Source organism: Acanthochromis polyacanthus, chromosome 20, assembly GCF_021347895.1.
Source record: "Acanthochromis polyacanthus isolate Apoly-LR-REF ecotype Palm Island chromosome 20, KAUST_Apoly_ChrSc, whole genome shotgun sequence".
Classification (NCBI taxonomy): domain Eukaryota; kingdom Metazoa; phylum Chordata; class Actinopteri; family Pomacentridae; genus Acanthochromis; species Acanthochromis polyacanthus.
The window spans coordinates 16348532-16375061 of NC_067132.1; the positions used below are offsets into that span (position 1 = coordinate 16348532).

Here is a 26530-nt window from a genome sequence, read left to right on the forward strand (position 1 = left end):
GCCGCCGCCGCTCACGGTTGGCTGGATTTCTTCACTCACTTCAACTGTGTTAGCAGCGCGCCAAGTGATACCTTCAAATGCAGTCGGACAAAATAGCTTTACTCCAAGGGACTTTCACGTGCAAAAGTATTTGGAGTTGAGGTTTTAGAGAAAACGTAAGTAATAGGTAGTCCTTGCAAAATAGATGAAAATATCACATTTTTATACAAGCATGCAGACTAAAATTTTGAAGCAAGGCAAGTTTATTTTTGTAGCACATTTATACACAAGGCAATTTAAAGTGAGGGAACTGAGATCAGCACCAAACGTTCATATTTTGAAATCTAAATTAAAAAACTTTTCTTTTTTCAAGTGCATATGGGTAATCTCTTTAAAATCACTGCACTGTTTGTTCTGTTAAGAATTTCAGTGCAAATTATTCTTTTTTCCGCATTCCTTGGCGGAGTTATGTGACAATCGGGGTACGTTTGTCTGTCTGTCTGTCTGTGTGCAACGTTACTCAAAAACAGAAGAACGGAATTGGATGAAATTTTCAAGGAAAAAAATAACACAAGGACCAAGTGATTAGATTTTGGCAGTGATGCAGCTTATAGTCTGGGTCCACGGATTTGTTAAAAATTTCTGCATCATTGCGAGGTAGCGGCATGGTGTCAACCGTAAACAAGACAACAAGTGAACACTATGTCAGCTGCCTGCTGATGATCACATGATTGCGATCCGACTACAAATCCACCAAGACTTATCTGTCGGAAATGATGCAAGGAACAGTTGATTAAATTGTGAGGGTTTTTCCTAGTCCCATCAATTCCAGCCGCCTGCTACATATTTAGGTCAAACAAACTATAGACTTTACTGAATTTTGTGTTTACATTTCCATGACGAATTAAAAGCACAAATGAAAACAAAAGAAAATGCAGAATATTAAACGTGGGGTGCTCAAAATATCTAGCTTGCTAAAGTACAACAAATACACAACAATCAACTAGCTAGCAAACCGTGGATAAAAAAAATCACATTTATGTTCAAGCATAGGTGTAGATTTATTTTGTGTTTACATCTCCATGATGAATTAAAGACCCAGATTGCTGAATAAAATATAATGAAAATGCAGGATACTTAAAAATATCTAGCTAGCTAAAATACAAAAAAAAAAACACAGTAGCAGTTAGCTAGGAAACCGTGGCTAATTTAAACTGCAGGAGCTTAATATTTAAACTCATGTGTAGCCTTTGGTGGCCAAACATGACTTCAAATGCAAACACAGTTCATAAAAGCAGCCAGGTCAGAGTGGGTGTTTCAGTTTTGGCTTCTTATTTATCGCTGCTTGATACTTTTAAAGTGGCTTGAAAATAGTAAGATAAAACAAGGCAGAGATAAGATTAGCTTTATACTAAAATTTAAGCTGATGTCTACATTATAAAGCAAAACTTGACATGGTTTGTTTCTTTTCTGTGATTCAAATCTTTTAATGTTCCAGCCCTTTATATGTCCACTTTTTAATGACAGATTTAGTCCTCCTTGTCATAAGATATACTTGTGTTTTTTCAGCTACTCTGCTGGAGGGGTTGTTGCTCTACATTTAAATACTCCAAAGCTGTTCTTTTTTATTCATGTTTTGCAACATACTTGGTCAGGGCATAGTTTTCTCTTTTTTTCTTCTTTAGAAATTGTTGTGCATTTTTTTTAGCAGTGTGCTTTGGATCATTATCATGCTGGAATATTCATCTTGTCAGCCAGTATTTTGGCCTATCCAGAAGTATTCATGGTGTGATCTACAACAGTCATCTCCTCAACACCGTTTGCCCTCATGTAGCCCCATATGATGACACTCCCACTGCTGTGTTTCACTGTCAGGACTATGTGTTTGCTGTAGTTGTCCTACATGTCCACAGCAAACACAGACTCAGAACTGAGCAAGAAAGCCCTGTTTTTATGTTTTTTAGTAGATTTCATTCTTGCATTTGTGTACCAGGCAGCAAGCAAGGGTACGTTTCTCGAATGCTGTCCTTGAAGGTTGATGTATGATGATTTTATGCATTGTCCTTCACATTGTCTTATCTGTCACTGAAACTCCAATGTGCACTGAACCTGTGCCAAATCTGAAGTCCATCTTTTTTCAGCGCATTGTCATGGTGTCATTTTAGGACAAATACTGCAGCTCTCAGTTGGTTGAGTCCATGTCAGTTCAGACAATTCAAAAAATGTGTTTCTGCACCGTCTCAGATTTTGTTCAGTGTTTACTTATTTATCATTCTTGAACTAAAGCTGAGAATTTTGTATGTTTTTGACCTAGGAAATCTTTGTATTTTTACCCTGAAAAAAAATCTTATCTGGAAAGCCATGAGTTTTGGTGAGATCACAGAAAGTAGAACCAAACCTTTAATTACTGGCTGTTGAAAATGGAAAAAAAAATGCAAAATTGACACGCAAAAATTGTGCAGTGGACCATGAAAAGTGGTGTGCATAGGGCTCTAAATATTGTAATTTATATGTGCAAAAGTACAAGTGGCTTCAATGTTGTCTTAATGGTGACATTTAAAAATAAAAGCTAATTTTGCCTTAATGTATGCTCCCATATGTGCATTAAACTGAACACTAAGCAGAGACACTGACTATGATTCAACAAGCATCACAATAAATCTCTTATTTATTTAAACACATCATCGGTTTTGTTCCAGTGATCACAGGTTTTCCCAGGTGTGTGATACATTAATGTATAAGCAGCAATTTAAAAGGTCTTCCAACATATCATGGGGCATCGTGTTCTGTCAGTGATTCTTTTATGTTTGAGAAAGACCCTTAAATAGCAAATGTTAATGTACATGATCTAATCATTTTGCTACTGTTACTGTAACCTAATTAAGCTGACAAAAATAATAACACCCATTATAGGCATGTCTGTACTGTGTGGATGGATCTAGAGGCTGGGCAATTGAATAATTTCAGTTCAGACTGGTCAAGATTGAGTTTATGTTGACATAAAGGGAAAGTGTGGGGTATTCAGAGATCAGCAACACATGGCAGGCCATCTCCGTGTTACATGGTTCACAGTAAAAGGCATCATGTTGCCCCTGAAGGAGCCACCTATCCTGTCTAGAATCCAGAGGAACAAGTTAGTACTGACAGCAGGATGTCAAAGAAATTCTCAACAATTCCTTCTTTGTGCGTCTTTTGTTTTGGAACGAGTAGGAGAGCCTCATTAGGTTTGTGTGAGAGAGAAAGACTGAGCATGCGACAGAGAAGCTCCCCCCTCATGTCTTGGAAAGGGCTTGGGAAAGACATTTGATATCCAAACTAAAACGGTTCACATAAGAGCATGTGATGTCCTGACTTGTGTGTCATGCAGTGCATATTTTGGCAGCATCACACGACACTGCCTATTCCACTTACCTAATTTTAAATGACGGATCAAGATCACATCATAGATCATGTTTTGAATCAGGTCTTCAACTATTGTGAAATGACCATTTAAGAGACTCGTGGGATCAACCCTGGTCGCTCAGCAGCTGTAGCTCAATCCCAAATCATGTCTGAAGTTAAGCAGGTTCCATTTTTAACACACCACATGCACAACTGTTTCCAAGGCCACATACAAAACTAGAAAAGCACTCAGAGAGCATAGTACTCCGCCAAGGCTGCTCAGTTGGCGTATCATTTCCGACGGATGAAATATTGAATAAAAGATTACCTTCTGCTGAGTGAAGGCATGTGCTGTGCATGTGCATGTAATGTATGGATACTGAATTGCATGTAAATTACTCTTATAAAGGTCTGTTGATCAGTTCATCACTTTTGGCAAGCCTTTGTTTTTGCTCATGTTAAAATAACTGTTCCCTCCATGTTTTTATTTTGAAGGGGTATGTTTTAATGATGCAGGCTTTTATTTTGTCACCATTCCAGCAGCACAGGAAGTGTTTATCTAAGAAGCGGTTCCTTGACATGACGAAGTCCGAAAATTCACATAAAGATGAAAGAAAATGTTTCCACGCTGTGGCTGTCTAGCAAAGGATGTGTTTAAACTGTGGACAAGCTCTTAGGGTGTTTCCTGCAGGAAGGAGTGAAGAACAGAAAGGTGAATTTGTGTTCAAAATAAGGCTGACAGCGGAACATAAAAAAAGGTTTTGGGAAACATCAGGAGCTTCACCATTGTCTGGCTGAGGTTTGCTACATTGCATGACCTAAATATGTAGTGGGTGGCAGGAATTGATGGAACTCAGAAACCCCCCCACAGTTGAATTTCATCCAAATCTGTTTTTGAGTAATGTTGCACACGGACAGACAGATGAATTCAGAGACAAACGTAAGCCTATCGTTACATAACTCCCCTGGCAGAGTAACTACGACATACCAAAGCATTATATTTTTTCACATTTTGGACGACATACTAAACTATGACATTTTTTTCATATTTTGGACGACATACTGAACTATGATGTTTTTTTTCATATTTTGAACGACATTCTAAACTATGACGTTTTTTTCATATTTTGGATGACATACTAAGCTATGACATTTTTGTCATATTTTGGACGACATACTAAACTATGATGTTTTTGTGATATTTTGAACGACATACTAACTATGAATTTTTTTCATATTTTTGACGACATACGAAACTATGACGTACATACTATGATGTTTTTTTCAGATTTTGGACGACATACTAAACTATGACTTTTTTTCATATTTTGGACGACATACTAAAGTATGACGTTTTTGTGACATTTTTGCCAACATGCTAAACTATAACGTCTTTTCCACATTTTGGACGACATGCTAAACTATGACGTTTTTGTCATATTTTGGACGACATACTGAACTATGATGTTTTTGTCACATTTTGGACGACACAGTAAACTATGATGTTTTTGTGATATTTTGAACGATATACTATGAATTTTTTTCATATTTTTGATGACATACTAAACTATGACTTTTTTTCATATTTTAGACGACATACTAAACTATGATGTTTTTTTCATATTTTGGACAACATACTAAACTATGACCTCTTTTCCAAAATTTGGATGACATAGTAAACTATGATGTTTTTGTGATATTTTGAACGACATGCTAACTATGAATTTTTTTCATATTTTTGACGACATACGAAACTATGACGTCTTTTCCACAATTTGAACGACATACTAAACTATAACGCCTTTTCCACATTTTGGACGACATGCTAAACTATGACGTTTTTTTCTTATTTTGGACGACAACCTAAACTATGACGTTTTTGTCACATTTTGGACGACATACTAAACTATGACGTTTTTGTCATATTTTGGACGACATACTAAACTATGACATTTTTTCCACATTTTGGACGACGTACTAAACTATGATATTTTTGTCACATTTTGGACGACATACTAAACTATGACATTTTTGTCACATTTTGGACGACATACTAAACTATGATTTTTTTTCCACATTTTGGACGACATACTAAACTATGACGTTTTTGTCACATTTTGGACGACATACTAAACTATGATTTTTTTCCACATTTTGGACGACATACTAAACTATGATGTTTTTGTCACATTTTGGACGACATACTAAACTATGATGTTTTTGTCACATTTTGGACGACATACTAAACTATGATTTTTTTTCCACATTTTGGACGACATAGTAAACTATGATGTTTTTGTCACATTTTGGACGACATACTAAACTATGATTTTTTTTCCACATTTTGAACGACATACTAAACTATGATGTTTTTTTCACATTTTGGACGACATACTAAACTATGACGTTTTTGTCATATTTTGGACGACATACTAAACTATGACGTTTTTGTCACATTTTGGACGACATGCTAAACTATGACGTTTTTGTCATATTTTGGACGACATACTAAACTATGATTTTTTTTCCACATTTTGAACGACATACTAAACTATGATGTTTTTTTCACATTTTGGACGACATACTAAACTATGACGTTTTTGTCATATTTTGGACGACATACTAAACTATGACGTTTTTGTCACATTTTGGACGACATGCTAAACTATGATGTTTTTGTCACATTTTGGACGACATACTAAACTATATTTTCACATTTTGGAAGACATAACTGTTTTGTTGGTTTTATTCAGTCGTTAAGTAGAGAATAAGCTAGTAAAGCAGGAAGAAGCTACAGTATAAGGGCCATTAGCCGGACTCAAACCTGCATTTCTGACAGAGTCCTGTTTACAAGTGCTCCTCTGAACCAGTTGAGCTACCTGGGCACCTTTGTTCTGTTTGTTGGACGACATACTAAACTATGACATTTTGGTCTTATTTTGGATGACATACTAAACTATGACGTTTTTGTGACATTTTGGACGACATACTAAACTATGACGTTTTTGTGACATTTTGGATGACATACTAAACTATGATGTCTTTTCCACATTTTGGACGACATGCTAAACTGACTTTTTTCATATTTTAGACGACAATCTAAACTATGACGTTTTTGTCTTATTTTGGATGACACACTAAACTATGAGGTTTTTGTCACATTTTGGATGACATGCTAAACTATGACTTTTTTTCATATTTTGGACGACAATCTAAACTATGACGTTTTTGTCACTTTTTGGGCGCCATACTAAACTATGATGTTTTGGACAACATAGGAGTGCTCCGCCGAACTAGTTGGGCACCTTTGTTCGGTTTATCCATCCTCCATACACCGCTTTATCCTCACTAGGGTCGCGGGTCGTGCTGGAGCCTATCCCAGCTGAGCTGACTCGGGCGAAGGCAGGGGACACCCTGGACAGGTCGCCAGTCTGTCGCAGGGCTACATGTATAGATGAACAATCTCATTCACACCTACGGGCAATTTAGAGTACCCAATTAACTTCAGCATATTTTTGGACTGTGGGAGAAAGCCGGAGTGCCCAGAGAAAACCCACGCATGCACAGGTAGAACATGCAAACTCCATGCAGAAAGATCCCAGGCCCACCCCAGGATTCGAACCAGGGATCTTCTTGCTGCAAGGCGAAAGTGCTAACCACTACATCACTGTGCAGCCCTTGTTTGGTTTATTAGACGACATATTAAACTATGATGTTTTTGTCATATTTTGGACGACATACTAAACTATATTTTCACATTTTGGAAGACATAACTGTTTTTTGGGACCTTTTGTTGGTTTTATTCAATCGTTAAGTAGAGAATAAGATTGTAAAGCAGGGAGAAGCTGCAATAAAGGGCCATTAGCTGGACTCGAACCTGCATTTCCGACACAGTCCTGTTTATAAGTGCTCCTCTGAACCAGTTGAGCTACCTGGACACCTTTGTTTTATTTGTAGGACGACATACTAAACTATGATGTTTTTGTGATATTTTGGACGACATACTAAACTATGACATTTTTGTCACATTTTGGACAACATACCAAACTATGATGTCTTTTCCACATTTTGGACGACATACTAAACTAGAAAAGCACTCAGAGAGTGCAGACCTCCGCCAAGGATAGAGAGGAAAACAGGAAACCCATGCAGTAAAGGAGCATGAGCAGGAATTGAACCTGCATGTCTGACACAGTTCTGTTTACAAATTACCTTCTTAACCAGTTGAGCTATCTGGACACCTTGCTCCAATTTGTTGGACGACATACTAACCTATGATGTTTTTGTCCTATTTTGGACCACATACTAAACTACATACTAAAAAATTCAAAGTGATCCAGAATCCAGGATCCTTTCCGGATTGCCACCAAAATTAAATCAGCTCTTCCGCACACACAAACGCTGGGTGTCACATAACCGCCTTGGCGGAGGTAACTATGACGTTTTTTCCACATTTTGGACGACATGCAAAACTCTGACTTTTTTCATATTTTGGTCGACATACTAAACTATGACGTTGTTGTGATATTTTGGACGACATTCGAGTGCTCCACCGAACTAGTTGAGCACCTTTGTTCGGTTTGTTAGACGACATAGTGAACTATGATGTTTTTGTGATATTTTGGGTGGCATACCAAACTATGAGGTTTTTGTGATATTTTGAACAACATACTAAACTATGACGTTTTTGTCACATTTTGGACGACAACCTAAACTATGACGTCTTTTCCACATTTTGGACGACATACTAAACTATGATGTTTTTGGACGACACACTAAACTATATTTTCACATTTTGGAAGGCATAACTGTTTTTTCGGACCTTTTGTTGGTTTTATTCAATCGTTAAGTAGAGAATAAGATTGTAAAGCAGGGAGAAGCTACAGTATATGGGCCATTAGCTGGACTTGAACCTGTAGACCTGACACAGTCCTGTTTACAAGTGCTCCTCTGAACCAGTTGAGCTACTGGAGCACCTTTGTTCTGCTTGTTGGACGACATATTAAACTATGATGTTTTTGTGACATTTTGGGTGGCATACCAAATTATGTCGTTTTTTCACATTTTGGATGACACACTAAACTATATTTTTTCACATTTTGGTGACATAGTAAACTATGATGTTTTTGTGACATTTTGGACAACATACTAGACTATGAGGTTTTTGTGATATTTTGAACGACATAAACTGGAAAAGCATTCGGAGAGCACAGTACTCTGCCAAGGCTGCTCAGTTCACGCATCATTTATGACAGATGAAATATTTAATAAAAATGATCCTCGTGTCATTTCTGACCTTCCCTGAAAATTTCATCTTAGTCTGTTGCTCCGTTTTTGAGTAATGTTTCACACAGACAGATTCACGTACTCTGCCGTTAAGGGGCAGCCTTACGATCTGTGCGTTAAAGTGTATAGGAGAGCATGAGGGTAATTCTGGTGTATCCTAATGATAACTACTTCAATAAGTTTTAATCATAAGGCTACAGCCTATGAGATAACTTGAAACTAGGGTTCAAATAATTGTTTCTACATGTACTGCTTCTATAACTAACACTTGCTGGGGTGTTTCCTGAGGATCAGCTGCTACGCTGGCAGACAGATCAGAACACAATGTGACATCGGAGATGTTCAGAAAGTGATGGGGTGTCTGATGTAAGGGGAAGAGCAAAGGCACGGGTGGCCAAGTGTGAAAAATGCACAACGGCTCACTTTTACCACGAGAGGAAGACCTCCTCAACTTAAGGTAAACAAGTTAAAGCATACAGACTCCAGGGGTAAAGGTCAGCCTCTTTCTCTGAACATGAGGTCACTATCTGACCCTGACCTGGATTCCAACATGAGCCTAAATTTAAACAGTCTCAGGAGTTGTTTTGTTAAACGAAAGGTTTCAAAAACGTGAAATCTAATGCAATCCTTCATCCGATTCCCTCCTGTCAAAAAATAACCACAGATATGAGCAGTCATACTTTCCAAATACACTAAACAATTGCATTAAAAAACACAAAAATCGTTTGTGAAAACATCTTTTTATGTTTCGGTTTTCTAAACAGGGATCAGTAAAAATCACTAACAAAACTGAAATACAATACAGAAATTGGAGTGCATTGACAGTACATCAAGTCCATGTCCGACAGATCATTTAATCCCACTGCTCACCAAGTTTACACGTGGGACTACGTGCAAGCATTGCAAACCTACATTAAATAAGCTACCTAATGAAGGCACCAACCTTTGATAGACAATCATGTGACAAGTTGACTTGGTTTGACAATAAAACTAAACACCATCTCTCTGATAATTCTGTGACCATAAAAATATTTTGCCTTCACTTTTTTTTCTTTACAGAGTTATATTTTTCTTCAACAATGGTACAAGTCACTTACTCTCAGCATCAGATAGAATAAATAATGCAATTCCATTCTGATGGTAGAAAAAAAAGAAATACTGACAGAAAAATAGTAATCTGGTCGTGATAACGATAAGCGGAGTACAATATTCCTTTGAAATATCAATTATCTTGCATTAAAGACAAATGTTTAATTTACAAATTGCACCATTACAAAACTTGAAATGTAGGCCTTTTTGTGCACTGAAAAGTAACAAGACTGTTACAATATATTTTCTGTTTATGAAGAAAAATCAAGCAAGGAAACAATCCATATTTGTGTAAATGAAAATTCAGAATAGCTGTATTATAAACTGAAACTAGTGCAACCAACCTCCCACACACCAAAACCTCGTGCTTATAATGTGAATGTCTGCAAATGTAGACCACGTACCTTTAACACCATTTATTCAGCAAAGAAAACAGAGCCTTGTTTTGAATTTAAGATAAATCAGTTACAATTAATTTTCATTCAGATTTGAGGATTTCTAATCTTTCACATGATTCTAAGACTTTTCAGTGAGTCTAATTGAGTAATTAAGTAAGATATGAGTAAAAAAAAAGACCAAGAAGACTGAGAGGAGCAGAGCTTTATGATTGCAACACTAGAACCACATGATGTGCAGCAGCGTAAGCAGCCCTTCAGTGTGAATGTCTAGTATGAGATGTGTATTAAGTTTTGTGAAAGGAAAAGATAAGTGCAGAGGAAATGAGGACATAGAATGAGTTTAGTACTTGGACTGCAGTGTAGAATGAACCCTCATTGGCATGTGGCCTTAACTTCAGTGATTCATTTAAAGCGTGTCTGTTTTCAAAAGGGTTTGCCACTTTGGGGTGTAACATGTCCAGCTTCTGTCCTCTGTAGGCAGTGTGTGAGGTGAACTACATGAGTCCACAGCAAGGCTCCTTATTGTTGGATTGCTCCTCCTCGGGGGCTCGAAGTTTCAGTAGAGGAGGATCTCCGCTGGCTGGGGTGAAGTACACCTGGCTGGGGGAGACCGCTGAGACAGGGGTCATTTGGGGCTCTGGCTGAGCCTGAGTGGTTGCCACCTCTGCCGGTGCAACAGAAGGCTCCTCCTCTAAGGGAGGGTGCAGGGGTGGCTGAGGTGCTGGGTATTTATTGAGCTTAGCGGCTGCCCGCTGGCGCTTCAGGTCAGCCAGGGTGTGGTGTGATTTCTCCCGAGTCATACTGTCTGAACCTTCACCCTCTGCTGATGTGGGGCTGAGCTGGTAGGAGGCGCTGCGCTCCATGGGACCTTCACCGATCCACAGCTCTCCAGGCACAGAGGAGGTGAGAGAAACAGAGGTCTCTCCATTCCCCAGGGTCGAGACGAGTTTCCTATCCGCAGACTCCAGTTCCTCTATATGTGACGTAGCTGCACCACCAGCAACCTGAAACAGGAACATACAAACAACAAAACATACAGTTTAATCATCTGACACTGTGTGAGAATGTGACAAAAACTGCATGGAGAAGCATTTTCAAAATCCAGATCAGTTACCATAGTGGCATGCTGGTGCAGCTCATTGTCAGTCTGTCTGTCATCGTCGTCGTCCTGGGGCTCAGGCTGTCGGCCACGCTCCTGCCACACCATGGCCTCTTTGTGATGCTCCCGCCGGTAAAGACTGGAGCGCTCGTTCACACTGACACGACGCACCACCTTACTGTATCGACAAATGAGAGAGAAACAGAGAGGAGTAGTTCAACACCAAACTCCTAAAACTTTCTTGTACATTTATCTCCCTGTGGCTCCCCTCAGCTTCTTTCTCACCCTCTGCTCCCAGTACTCGATGCTCGTCTTTGCAGCGTGCCCTTCTGTCTGTCTTGGCTCTTCATGATGGCATCGTGTTTGTGCTTCAAGTCCATCAGTTTGGCTCTGACCTCCTCATCCATGCATACATCTGAGGAGGCACAAGGAGTAAAAGTTAGACACTTAAATGACTCTTACAGTTATACAGAAGAGAAATATAAAAGAAAAACAGGTTCCAAAAAACTGCTCTCACCCAGAGGCGTCTCCTCTAGGACAGACTTTGCGTTCAGACTCGCTCCATGGGCCACCAGCAGCTCCACCAGTTGGATCTATGAAACAAACACTGTTAATGTTCAGTTTAGAAAAGTGGTAATGTTTTTTTATATGACTGCAGTACTAACCTGTCCCCAGCAGGAGGCAGCATGTAGCGGCGTCCAGCCGTCAGAGTCCTTCACCTCCACCTGTGCACTGTTCTCTAGTAACAGCTCTGCCACAGACACATAGCCATTGGCAGATGCGATATGGAGCTGTAAGGAAATCAATATAGAATAAATAACACTAAAGCAGCATGTTAACCAAGGAATGCATTTTAGAACTTGAGGCAAATAAAAGAAAAAAATACAATGCTTCTGCTATTTTCCTTTTTTTAAAAAACCCCTTTAACCAAATGTTTGTTGGTTAAATGTTATACTACTGGTCTGGAAGTATCGAGAAAATACAGACATTGTGCAACATTTCAACTGTTCCTCAATTTGTAAATTATTGCATTAATATTCTGTGTTTTGACAATTTCTAGAGATCACATAGAGGTAAACTCTCTAAGCTGACACGTTATTTAAACCACATTGTGTAAGTTGTGTTCATCTGCATATGTGAGTCTCACCAGAGTTGCCCCATTGTTGTCCTGTGCGTTCAAGTCTGCTCCGCTCTCCACAAGAGCCCGAATGTCAGCCACCATGGCCGTCTCTTTAGCCCCCCTGCATTCATCTATACGGTCCTGAGTTATCCCTGCACGAGAAAACACACACAGAATCAAAGATAGCACAGATAATAACAGCTGTGGCACAAAAATGCAATAGTCAAAGAAAATCTATTAATAAAACTCCAACCCATTCTGACACGTCGATAATAGTACTGTTTTGACTTGGCTTACTAACCCTGTTCAGCCATAACCATCTCCAGCAGCTCGAGGGTGGCCTCGTCCTCACAGAGGTCATAGGGCATGTTGCCATCCGCATTAACAGCCAGCAGGTCAGCCCCACTGAAATCATGCACACACACCCACATACATAAATACGCAGCACAAGCTTGCATGCATCCATGCACTCATATGCAAAGAGCAGTGGATTAGAGCGACACACCCTGACCTACAAAACAAAGTGCTTCCCGAGTCAAACTGCAGGCATATTTGCATTTTTATGTAAACTACATTTTCTTTCAAAGAAAGTTTGTTTATGTTGCAGTTAAGAAAAGAAAATCCATTCTGCCTGACTGGAAGGTTAAAACATTTACTAAGGTTTATGTGAAACAGAACAGATTTTTAAAATTCATGTCCAAACTCACGCTTGAATCAGGAGCTGCACCAGTCCAGTGTGTCCACAGGTGGCAGCAGCGTGCAGCGGCGTCCACAGCTCACTGTCACAGGCATTCACACAGGCACCAGCATCCAGCAGGCACTGCACTATCTCCACAAAATCATCGATGCAGCACTGAAAACAGAGAGTTAGGTGTTCATACATAGGAATGGAAATCACATACATCACACTTAAGAGTAACTGACAAACACAGAAAACATAAAGTGTTGATTTAAAAAAGCACAGACAGAAGTGGATAAATCTATGCATCATTATTTTTGGCAAAAGAAAAAAATTAGCATGCATGGCTCAGCCCTCTGCTGTGTAAACACTAAATTTTCCAAGGAGAAGAGCGGCGTCAACTGGTTTTATAAAGAGCTCTCTGTACCGACAAACACTCCTCTCATAAGTGTGTAGTAGCATTTTTATGTGTTAACTTAGAAGGTAACGGCACAGAGAGCAAAAAAAGGATTAGAGATTCCTATTTAAACCGACACATGGACAGCTTTAGTTCTGTGTGTCTTAAGATCTCAAACAAAAAACACAGGCGTTTTCCTCTGAATCTTACTATAATTGCCAGGTACAGAACAGGAATTCAAGCTCAAAAAGTTGCCCTTACTCTTCCAACTTTTGTCCCTCTAACTAAAATAGAGCAAAGTTATCTTTATGTAAACCAACTAAAGATTAGTAAAAGTACAGACGTAATAAAGGCAAGTAGTGCCATGCAAGCTCAAAGCTGTGATGGCAAAAAACACAAAAACAGACACTGAACAGAGGTGACCTCGCAGTCCTTAAGGACAGTCACAAACTGTTCAGTCATCCTGTCTATTGCAAGGTTGTGCTTGTAGTAGGTGCCGACCATGTGGGAGGAGGTACCCGTGCATGTCAAACTGGCTGGCTTAAATCCTTTCAGCAGTGTATGTTCACCATGTTTTGAGAATGTCCAGTGGATAGAAACATCATGATTTAAGCACAACTCGAATTTGTGTAGAACTCAATAATGCCAGATGACACATTTTCATGTTTATTACATTATTTCTGTATGTTGTGAGGCACTCGATTATCAGATAAAGAATCCAAAAAGAATCCATGGAAATGCTTGATTTCTAACAGCTACAAATATGAGTTATTTCAGTTGTAGCAGAACTTGCAGTGCTAACTGATGGGAAGCCAGTGAGGTATCATGTCTTTGTTGCTGCACTTGTGAGTCCCTCAGCAAGGTGTTTGTGTACCTGATGAAGGGCTGTCAGTCCATCCTCGTTGACAAGATCTGGGCTGACACCGCTGTTAAGAAGCTCCCTCACTAGAAAAATTCAATCACACAAAGAGCATTACAGTTGACCAACTGAGCAGAGCCCTTTCTATATAAATGTTACGACACGTGCCATAAATAGAGACCACGAATGATATCAAGTTGGTGTGTAGAATAACAATGACCATGAACCATGAAAAGACTTTCCACTATAATTAGCCTTGATCCTGCAGCTGACCATAAAGCCCTTGAAAACAAAATGCCTCATGTATTACAATTAATCTCTGACGTATCCAGTATAAATTATGCATGAATCGTTTCCTTTCAATTGTTGGTATGACAGAGCACCGCGTCATCAACTGATAAGTGCTTATGTCTCAGGAAAAGCCAGTAGCAACTCAGTACAATACAATAAAGTCTGACGAAGAGGCCACGGTCTCCCATGACCTACTTCCACATGTTTCTAGGATTTTTATTGGTTTAGTTCAGTTGTGAAAGTACTGGATTAGTACACAGCTGCACTTTGATGCTTTATTATCCCCTCCTGTCTGAAGTTCCCTCAAATACTTCTGCTCAATTGGTTTAATCCTGTTCTGATAAAGGTTAACTTTAAAGCTCTTCATGAGATAAAATTATGCTCTAATAAGATCTCTGTGTGTTTCTGGTAGCATGTTTTTACCTACCCTCATTCAAGTCATTGCGGGCAGTTGCGTCTAGCAGGGTGACAGCGTTGGGGAATTTCACTTTGGTGGTGCGTGGCTTCTTCTTATCTGCTTTGGCTCTTGACCCTCGTGCTGCATCCTTTTCCATCTGTGCCCAAGCCTTCAGCTGCTGAGCGCGACGCTTCTGGGCGTGCTTTAGGCGTTCTGTGGCGCTCAGACGCCCGATTGTTGACATCTCAGCCAGTAGCTCGCCGTGATCTGCTGCCATTTTGCCACAACACAACCACCAGCTACAGCGGCTTTGCTACTATTTTCCTGTCTGTTTCACTTAGTCCGTGAAGGATATTAAATCCTTTCAGAGCTCCAAATTTCTCATATGACTCCCTCGTGCCCCTTAAGAGAGCCCTCTGACAGGCCAAACAGGCCTACATTACGGCCTGTGGGAGACCACAAAAAAGATGCTGCAGTTTATTTGAAAAAGTATCCTTTTGTGGAGAAAAAAAACAAATAGCAAAAATGTCCAAAGAATAAAGGAACAAAACTAATTGTGGTGTACAATCAGGTGACGGATATCTCCATGATTTCCGAAGGAAGCAAAAACATGAAACTATGGCAGTGTCTCTTGCCCATCTTTCACATAACTGTGCCAAAGCAAAATAATGGCAGAGAGGTATCCAAAAACAATCCAAGCTGTGGATTTCAACCAACTGTCAGTCCTCTCATCCATTTCAACTGTGGGAAACTTTGAGGATCCACTGTAGGGAAGAGAGACAGAGAGGAAGAAGGAAGAGCTGGAAAGGCAAAATCAAACTTTTCTCCTGCGTAGATTCTCTATTTCAACTTTTAATCCATACTTGTGGTCATTGTGTCAGAGACTTGGATCTGACAAAGGGGTAATATTTGAGAATCCGTGTGCGGCAGTGACCAACAAATCCACAAGGTCAACCAAGATGTTAAATGACAATAAAAAGGGGCATTCTCAGGACAAGGCCTGGTCCAGTTACTGTAGATAGTGACATGATTCAAATATCCTTTGATGGTGAACAGAGAACCTTCAGAAACTTGTTACTGGTGGTGTGGTGGTGCTGCACTTTTTGGTAGATCTTCAGAATGTGAGAGCTGGGAATGAAAGCTTCAACGACTTGTTCCTCAATGAGATTGTCTTCTGTCTGTGGGCAGGGAGAGAGAAGAAAGAAAGCATGGGGAGAAAATGTGAGTGCCGTGTTACAGTATAATGTACACACACTGCCCTTCTAATCCTGTTATCTTTAACCCCTGAGCTCCTTCCCCCTACTCCCTCCTCTCCCACTCCTCTCCTGAAGGAAACCTGAGATGGTGAAATGCTTTTCATTAATGATTGACACACCCTGTAGCCCAACATACACTTTTCTGTCCACATAATGAGACTGAGGCAGGGATATTGCGGCAAAGGCGACTAAACAGCTAGCATGTGACATGTTTCAGTGCAAGTTCTAACCCTGGCAACCTCGGTCAGTGAGATCGCTCTCATTACCTTTCGTTAACTTCCAAGCTGAGCTGCATGGCTCACATACACTCGGCTCTTTCCAGGCTGCTCATATATTATTTAGGCCTGGGCCTGTGAGCGCTGAGAGGAAGGTCAACTAGAGGCACTCAGTGAGATAGAGAGAGTGACTGACAAGTCAGTAGTCCCAGGCCACAGAGCCACTAAGTTTAGTGGTGAAAATAAGATAAAAAAGGGGGGTTATATCTAAAATTTATTTGCACACTAGGATACACAGTAAACAGAAACCTACCATGACAGCTTCCATTTGGGTCTTTAATGGTCAGCTAAATGCTTACTAACTCTTGCCTTGGAGACTGACAGACATTGGTCATTTGTGCTTTTGCTGTACACAACTACTATTTTTAGCAAACTTAACCTCTCACCCTTTGTCACAAGCTACAATGTAAGGATTTCCTTAGACTGAGGTAATAACACTTAGAACACAGTGGCAGGCCCTCATTCAAACTCAAATGACCATGGATTTGGAATGCGCAGCATTTAAACATGGATGTTTGGTGCATGTCCAACATGATCAGGAGGCAACTTTGCTTAATCCCGGTGCCTCTCCTGAGAAAAAGCTATAGTACTCTAAATACATGTTCATGTCAAAAGTTCAATACAAACTTGATAAATGCCAAATCTGTAGAAAACAACTGTGGATTGCAAGTTGGTAGCCTAACCTGTTTTTGATCACATTTTCAACCAATATGAACAAATAAGAAGGAGAACAAGATTTGTGGCATTTTAAGGGGCTTTAAAGGGAGAAAGGATTGGAGGAAAGGGGGAAATCCTTGTAGGAACTTAACTGCTGTATTAGCGGCCTAATTCCAGCCACAATCTGAAAGAGAGGTGGAATAAAGATCACAATGTCAAATGCTAGTTTGGTTCACAAATTAAACTAATGACATTTTTCATAACTAATTGTAATAGGCAAACTGCACTTGACCAATATTCTTTACGTGCTGACATCAAATTGCATTAATCGTGGACAAAAACCTCCAAACAGACTCAGACTCTAACAACAATAAGACATACTGGACCATCTACAGATTACAATACACCTATTATCCCTTATATTATGCAGGATGGATTTTTGCTGATTCTGAAACTCCAATAAATAAGATTCTGCAAACAGATGCTTTCTGTTCGTGATGTTGTTTGACACTAGTCTATCAATACTTCACAAGTTTAAGGTTTGAAGAAGAATAGCTACAACCAACAAGTAACCAAGATTAATTTTCCTTCAGCATCAATTTGATGACAGTGCATAGGTCAGGAATCAAGAAGGGTGCAAGAATTTTATGCACAAACGCCTGCAGTTTAAGGATTTAGATTTGCAGTGTTATTTAGCATCGTAACAATCAATGTTCCAGTGAAGGCACTTAGAAGCGTGAGATTTCTGTGGTCTAAATAACTCACTACAAAGTCACAATAATACTCAAAGCAGCTTGTGGAGAAAAATGTGGGCCACTGTTTGAGCAGACAACAAATGCGTGTCCCTTTTGTCTCCATCTTTTTTCTTTTTAGAACTAAATCACGGATCATGTGATAATCGTGACAATAAAACCGGTTTACTGTGTTTCCACCCTCGCCCAGAGAAAAACGGCCTCCACTGACTGCAGGATCTCTTCTGGTCTGACCTGCGCTGTGCCTGTTACACGGCACACTAATATAATTGCCGGATCACAATGTGCTGCACAAACACACTGCATTCAATTTTAAAATCCAAGAAGTGTGTAGATAAAGGTGGTTGTATGGATGGACATCAGGGCAAGGCTACTACTGTTCTGGATATGACACTTTTTCGTGTGTGGCTTTGGTCAGGAAAAAGTCATGTTTTATTTACATATAAACATTTTATTGTAGGCCACTGTGAAAGCAACTTGGAGGAAGGATATTCTAAAGGACAACACCAACCGAAAACATGTTTTGGAAAGCAACATAAATCTGTCTGTTTGACTAGGCCTTGGTCCAAACATCACCCCTCAAACAACCTGAATTACACAAAGTCACTTGAGTGACAAAGATCTCCCCAACAACTTAAAATTCTGCCTGACAACAGTGAATAAGCACATCAAAAGTCACTGACACTTACATGGTTAACAGACCAGCGAAGACCAAACTGATACTGATGTGCTGGTTAAGGTCTATATCTGTTGATATGCTGGAAGATTAAACAAGTGATTTACCTTGCTGAATATGTGTCTCTATAATAATGCCATGGCTCATTAGTTACACAAATAGAAATAATAACTAGGCTTACATAAAAGTTATATAAAAGTCGTGATAACACAGGCACACTTGTCACGCATGCAAAGTAGCACACATAAAATCACACTCTGGCCTGTTGCATTCACAGAGACACACACACACACACACACACACACACACACACACACACACACACACACACACACACACACACACACACACACACACACACACACACACACACACACACACACACACACACACACACACACACACACACACACACACACACACACACACACACACACAGGACAATGTCGCCTCATTAGCTGCCTGAGCAGAACAAGCTAGACAACACCAATCTCAGCCAAAGCCAATCAGTGCAGGGTATCAGGGGGAATGGAGGCAAGGCAGAGGCTTAGACATGATGATGTTTACTGTTGACTTGGGCTAATCCCGGTACACAAACATGACAGGCATTATCTTTCACTAAGAAGACGGGTCCAACAAAACATCCACTAAAGTCTACGTAGCACTACAGTCCATGCTTTGCAACATTACCCGTTTTTTTTTTTTTTTTTTTTTTTATCTCTACAGTGCAGTCATAAAAAACAGCATAGGATTTTCACCAACAAACTAATCCTTATACACAATATCTGTAAGTTTAAAAAGTGAAAGTTGCAAATGACACTTTTTTAAAAAGCTTTCAGGAATGTGCGTGGTAATGATTTATCTTGCCAAATACCAAAACACAGAGTGCATCCTGATCTGGAAATGTAACAATGTCAGCAAGCTAAGACCATGTTAGGAATTTAACATGGCACAAGAGCATGATTTCTAAAAGTAAGTTCCACAGCACAGCCAATTCTGTCTGTTCCTAAAATTATGTAAGTTCTTGATGTACAGTAATTAGCCTGCAACTTAAATACATTAAACAGATACCAATCTGCAGAACTTTGTGGTGATGTTGAATTAAGCTGACAGCTACCTAAAGGCCTGTTCTGAGTGTGTTTGCTTTAAAATTGCTGGTACAGACTAACTCCAAGTACAGGAGTCCTGTTAAAGTGTAGCTCAGTCATCATTCCTTCCTCTTTTCTGAATCCTGTCATTGTCAAACACAAAGTCAAGAATGTATTTTTCAATTTTACTCTCCTTTAACTACTGCCTTCCAGTTCAGAGTATGCTTTAGAGCTTGAAGTGGAGACAGTTCTGAAAGTAGCCCTCAGGACAGTGCAGTTCAGAGCCATCATTTAGCTGTAACAAAACAAACTAAAAGGCAGGGTGTGGTGAAAGAAGGAAAAAATCTTCAGGATCCTCACAGCATGAGATTGCTGTCTTGGTCTGACAGACTAGCAGCAGCTCAGTCACTAATCAGCCTACCTTCCCCAGCAGTGAACTGGGAATGAAACCGAAAGATAAACAGCTGATGGTGAACACTGTGCTGCTACTCTCTGAGCATGTTTAGGTCCTGGTTGTGATTAAAGATTAAACACATTGTCATGCCAAGATAATTCCAGCACAACAACAATTTCAACAATATGTTCAGAATCATGTTTGGATGTTAGCTGATCAAAATTAAAGTTTGAGTCTCTGCAATTTTGTATTCAACAAACAAGTAGGGAGAAACGTTTCACAAAACTATCATAGGTATCAATATGTAAAGATTATTAATGTTACTGTGGTTGAAAGCATTTTTAAATCAAAATAATAGCACATTTAAAAAAATACCACAACAATTATCATTAATTTCTTTGTGATGCTGTGATCTTACCTTATTGATGTGCCAAATTAAAGGTCATTTGAGAACTTGTGTGGCACAAGTTAGCCTTTCCTTATTGTGTTAGTTTTTTCTCTTATACATTAAACCCCTGCACGAATGGGGAATTTGTTGGTGGCAAGGCAGTGTAAGAACCTTGTGATTCTCTGACTCATGCAAACACCAGACAGATGGGAAAAGACAAGGTGAGATCACTGATATTGTACAAATATCGTGCATGGCAGCACAGCTCACACACTAAAAACACAACTAATATTTTATGTGTTTGGAAACATGTCCCTCCGTCCAACTTTTCCACCTAATGACCTCACAGGAAGGGTTGTCTCCAGCTGCTCAGGAACATAAAGTTTCATTCAACAGCTAGAATGAATAGGGCACTATGGACACACACACACACACTGAAGCTCATAGATTCATGAAGTGGGTGGTACTGACTGAACTTAAACGAACACAACAGAAAACTCTGCCTAGACTCCTGTTTAGCCTTACATCTGGACACACGTGCTGGTATGTGCCTACTTCACGGTTTGTCATCGTGAATCAACACAGCATCTGTTGTGTAAAACCATCAGCCCACCACGCTGTTTGATGTGCCGTGCAGCAGTTCACTGAAATAAACAATGCTGACTCAATGTAGCTGGATGATTCGGGAATGATCCTGCCTGTGATGACAAACAATGCAGAGTGGGCTAAAACTGCCTGCCAAATACACAGAAAGGTTGTTTTGATGGGTTACTGTCCAACTTAAAAACTAATAACAGAAGGAGTAGAGCTATTCATATCTTTAAAGATAGTAAATTGTGTATCTTTAGCTTATGAACTGCACAAAAACAAGTCATTTAATGTTGTCACTTTCATCTCATTAGCTGATAATGACTTAGGAAATTAATATAGTCCTTTAAGGAAGGACAGAATTAGATTGGCAACAAAAGAGCGAGGGAGGAGGATCTAAAATAAGCCCTGTCATGTGTAAAGGGTTGAGCTGCTCCATATAATCACTCAGAAGTCTCAGTAATTCTGCCAAGTAGCCAAAAGTAGGGAGAGAGTGAGGGGCCTTGAGAAAAACACAGTGTGGGTTGATGTATGATGGGGACAGATTTGGAGATAGACAAACACACAAACAGTCGCTGCTTTTTCTGGAGGACAGGATACGGAATGAGAAGGCAAAAGGATGTAGAGGAAAGAATGTGAAGGAGATAGAGGAGAATATGAGTAGGAGGAAGGATGGGGAGGAGACATACAGGCTAGCTTACTTTAACTGCTCTGGCTGCTCCTAAGCAGGAAGCTGTGTCATGTCATGCAAATGTAGAGGCAAAGGGGAAAAAACTGGGATGAACGGTGCCTGAAGGATGAGACGTATGTGACATCCGCCTCCAGAATGTCTCACATTCAAACATGGAGACATAATGGTAAAGAAATGCCTCAGTGAGAGAGAGAGAAAAAAGGGAAAAACAAGTAGGAGTTCATGCACTAGAGAAGGAATGTCAGAGCCAAACTTGCTTGAGTCATCTGGCTTCTTGGAATTATCTTATCACGAAGGAAAAATATATTACGATTACAAAGAAATCTCTTTATAATGACTACTTCAAGTTCCACAAAGGGTAATCTTGCATAGCCAGACCTGTCTCCACCGTGTTCCACATGCAAGGTTAGCGTGTTTGTCCTTCCAAAATACCTTATAAAGTGCTTGTTCAGCTGAGATAGCTAACACTGGACGTGAATACACCCACTGTGCCTTAATGTGAGCTCGCACAGGCTACAATTCACTTAGCCATAAACACAGTGTTGAATGTTGAAATGAAATCTGACCTTTTTATGATTTCCTTCTAGATCTTTGACACCATGCACGACTGAGTGTGTGTGTGTGTGTGTGTGTGTGTGTGTGTGTGTGTGTGTGTGTGTGTGTGTGTGTGTGTGTGTGTGTGTGTGTGTGTGTGTGTGTGTATGCTATCACGTTGTGCATCAAAGGCACTTACAGGCTAATCTCGGTCTATATTGTGAAACCTGCAAATATTTGACCATACATACCAAGGCATCACTGTTCAAGGGGTACTTTGACCACACGTGGCACTACTTGAGAAGAAGACCGGCAAGGCTGGCTTGACAAGAATACATGGCTTTCAGAGTATTTGTGTAAATAAGTCAGTTACGCGGTGTTAAAGTCAAATAGTTTGTGAGCTTTAGTGCACTGAAATCAACCTTCAAGGCATCCTGACCAACAGTGTTAAGTATTTTGAGCCTTGATAGTTTCTCTTAACAGAAGATTACGGGTGCACTTATCATTAAAACTATTTACACTAGCAGTTAATTGCTAACTTATCTTCACAACTTTTAATTGTCTATAAAATGTCAGAATTGATCACTAAATGATCATCATAATTTCCCAGAGCACAACATGGCATCCTGTAATCAGTCCAAAACACAAAATATATATAGTTTCCGACCAAGTATCACAAAGAAAAACTGCACATTTGGTCAATGACTGGAATTTCAACCCGATAACGGCTACCAGGAGTAATATACTGTAATACTGTTAAAACTGCTAACAATGACAAAATGTCGAAGATGTGTTGATTGCATCCAAGTGGATAAAGGTTTTCTTATCTTACCCAACCAAGTATAATAAAAACTAATCTAAAACAAGCAGCAGATGGCAATGAACCCGGCATTAACATTGAACTATGAGCAGCAGCCTGAAATAATAAATGTGCCAGTCCGCCTGTCCTGATAGTAGGTTTGCACGTTGTCCTGTCACCACAGTGGGATATATTCAGCTTATTTTTAAAAAGTTTAGCGATTTATACCTTTCACTTATTCAATATTTAACCAGTTTGCACCACCACTAGTAACAACAAAGCTTTACCAGAAGCCACGTTAGCCCTTCTCATACCGTCCAGGATTAACCGAGCAGCGGATTAGCTAACCTACCTAGCGGTCCGCAGACAGGCTCAACAGGTGGTTAGTCTGACAGGTAACGTAAGCAGCTCATTTAAGCTACCTGCCTTCATTCACAGCACTCGGGTGCAGATAAAGTTAACACCGGTGACTTTATTCGAACTGGGCGACTTTTAATTGTTTAAAAGAAATGGTGAGAACACACCTGTTGAGCGGCGCTGCCGTTGATGTTGTGTCATGCTAACGTTACCTTAGCCTCAGGTTAGCCGCTCAGCAACGCGACAAGCAGAGCCGCGCCGCTGTTTAACACAATTAACGAAATGTTTGGTGGTAAAAACTAAGCCTAACTCACACAAACCGACCACAAAGAGCAACGTCGATGTAAAGTGATAGAAACTGAGGTGTCGTATCTTACCTGTGGAGTTTCCTGTCAGTGGCGGCTCCTGTGCGTACCTACGGCGGTGAAACTGAATCAGCTGCTGTCCGCTGCTCCAGCTCCAGCCCTCTGGGGAAATGCTTCACCATAACAACCGGACCTGCGCCCTCTGGCCCCGCAGGAGGAGCTCCACCAGGGGGCGCCAAAGTCCACAGTTCAATAAGCCGACAGCTCAGTCCACTCTGTTGTAAAGTCACTGAGTAAATTTTATTTTTAGGCACCTGTGCACCGAAAACTGAATGAGTAAAATCCAACAAGAATTTCAAGGACTTATCAGACGTATAGAAATTAAACAATGCAAAGGAAGAATACTAAACCATTGGAGTAAGAAGTTAAACCTTTTCAGATCAGACTCACTAAGCTGATCTGATGTCAAGTTAATTTATACAGCACCTTATTATACACAGAGGTTATCCAAAGTGCTTTAAAGGCAAACTACAAAACAAGCCCAATAACAAACAAACAAAAACACAAATGATCACATTCAAAATACAGCAGGATAAAAAGAAATTAATCAAATTAAATTAGGTCAAAAAAACAAACAGTACAGACAATTTGAATAAATTATGTGCAAATTTTGTAGAAGAATTGGCACTGATTGATAATTAAAACAGTGGAAAAATGCAAAATATATGGAAAATTAAAAGAAGATAAAATATAAAGTACATAATAAGATGTATGTTAAGTGGAATACAAGTGCTGGCATTTTAGACAGGCTTTAAAAAATAAACAGATTCATTCTAAACTGTGGAAAAAAAGAGATATTTTTGCTTACTAAATAGCTACATTTAGGTCAAATCTAAGTTCACAGGGGATCTGGCTCCTCTACCGTCAAAACAAAATAACATTTTATTGTGTCTGGTCTAAACTCTGGGCTCTACTAACTCCACCAATCCCTGCAGATCTTAGACATCGTCCAGACTTGTGCTCAGCAAATATTCCTCAGACATATTTTGGACCATTCAGAGATTTATAGACAATAAACAGAGCCTTAAATTCAATTCTATATTTAACTGGTAGCCATCTGTAAAAGATCAAGAGTAGAATCAGAGTAATGCATTATGTTTTCTTGGTGTTTGTTGGTATTCTAGCTGCTGCAATTTGAATGAGCTGCAGATGTCGCATGGTCGCATTAGGGAGACTAGAAAGGAGAGTATTACAATAGTTCATCCTACAAGTAATGAAAGCATAAATGGGTTTTTCCAAATGACACTGAGATTCTTCCACCAGTTTACAGAGTAAAAGGTGCGATTGTGTTAAGGAAAACACAAAATTCAGGCACAATAGATACATTTTATGGTGACTTTTGCTTCTTCAGGTAGATGTTTCCCTTGCATCCCTCATGAAATCTGCACCTATACTGGGGATGACTTAGTTGTAAACAGGAGCTACATTGGTTTGTACCACAGTGCACAGCCAGACACAGTAAAGGCTTGCCCCACTTGATTAAAACCTCAACTTATGTGGATAAAAACACATGTGGATATGCGACCTGAGGGTTACTGGTGAAGAATAAAAGCTCAGAAATATATAATGAAGTTAATCAGTAATAAAACAAACAATACTAATAACACAGCCTACAAGGTGGAAGCCCAAAGAAACTGAAACCAAAACGAACAGGGACTTAATGAGCCAAACTGGAGAAACGTCTGTGTCTGGTTTTTGTCAAAAGCTCCACTTCTCCATTCTCTATAAAATGCAGACGGCTTATTGCTGTTACCCTGATACAAGTACATAACAATGTGAAGGGGAGAGGACAGTAGGTCATGGAGAGACTGTTCATTTTGGTTACTGGGGAGCATTGGTTTCATAATGTGGGGAGGGAAACTGATTATCAAAAGAAGTATTTCCTGCTTGACTGTTTTAATTAACTCGTGTGATGCTGATGATCCCTGTCAAATTTCCTCACCATGGATTACACTGACTACCATAACATTCACCAAAATAGTTTGCTATAGTATCACAGTCAAGATTCAGGCATTCTACAGAAGATATTTTTTAGTATTAGGCACACATACAGTACAATAATTAGACATTACAGAGCACAGGCCACTTTGGTGTAAGCAGGGTCAAAGCAGCTTCCATATTTAGATGCTCAATATGTGAGGATATTCAAGTCACTATTATTGTAGAGGTAAATTTTTATATACATTAAATGCAGGCAACAGTTTATCCCGGGCTAAATTTCATTGCACAATTTTAGTCCTTTTATGCATTTCCCAGATACATGTGGCTTTTTTCTGTATTCTGCAGAGCCATCTAGTGGTCTGATTGTGCATCTACCTGAGAGTTTATTGGTTTCAAATGGTCAGCAGCTGCAACTACTGACTAAAGGCTACTGTGTGCAGTAAATTTCACAATGAAGATGACTGTTCATGCTGCTAAAAGTGGATTGTATCCCAGCTCTATTTTAAAATATGATAGCATTTCTGTATTTCATCATGAAATAATCATTGAAATAAAGCCTTTTAAACTTTTTGCCAGGAAACTGGCCTTGGATATTTCCCTACAGAATTTTTCATTATGCTGTTTTCATGTAAAATGCTACCAGATTTCATATATCTATTAATATTTTATGTCTTGATTACATTTAGGCATCAGAGCTTAAGTGCCATATGACTGCATTGTTAGCACTTGTCAGAAAAGTGTTGGGAAAAAAAGAAATTGAGAGACAGCAACTCATGCAAATACAGACGTTAAGC

At 39.6% G+C, this 26530-nt stretch overlaps 1 protein-coding gene across 1 annotated transcript; it reads right to left on the minus strand.

The window, feature by feature from the left end:
• Nucleotides 1–9367: 9367 nt before the first annotated feature.
• ppp1r16a (protein phosphatase 1, regulatory subunit 16A) lies at nucleotides 9368–23958 on the minus strand. The gene is made up of 11 exons (XM_022189994.2): nucleotides 23808–23958; nucleotides 15006–16153; nucleotides 14303–14373; nucleotides 13060–13205; nucleotides 12654–12757; nucleotides 12380–12504; nucleotides 11898–12023; nucleotides 11750–11825; nucleotides 11518–11647; nucleotides 11248–11410; nucleotides 9368–11137 (listed from the first exon to the last, which is right to left on the minus strand). Exons 2-11 carry the CDS (start codon nucleotides 15250–15252, stop codon nucleotides 10628–10630), a joined length of 1698 nt encoding a protein of 565 aa, XP_022045686.1. The 5' UTR covers nucleotides 15253–16153; nucleotides 23808–23958; the 3' UTR covers nucleotides 9368–10627.
• Between the last annotated feature and the right edge of the window lie 2572 nt (nucleotides 23959–26530).

Bases quoted from the DNA above. Each gene is read 5' to 3' on its own strand.
- ppp1r16a (XM_022189994.2), bottom strand. From the start codon at position 15,252: ATGGCAGCAGATCACGGCGAGCTACTGGCTGAGATGTCAACAATCGGG. The intron at 11,826-11,897 runs GTTAGTACTGCA...TTTGTTTCATAG, and splicing joins CTGCCTCCTGCTGGGGACAG to ATCCAACTGGTGGAGCTGCT. The intron at 11,648-11,749 runs GTGAGAGCAGTT...GTGCCTCCTCAG, and splicing joins CCTAGAGGAGACGCCTCTGG to ATGTATGCATGGATGAGGAG.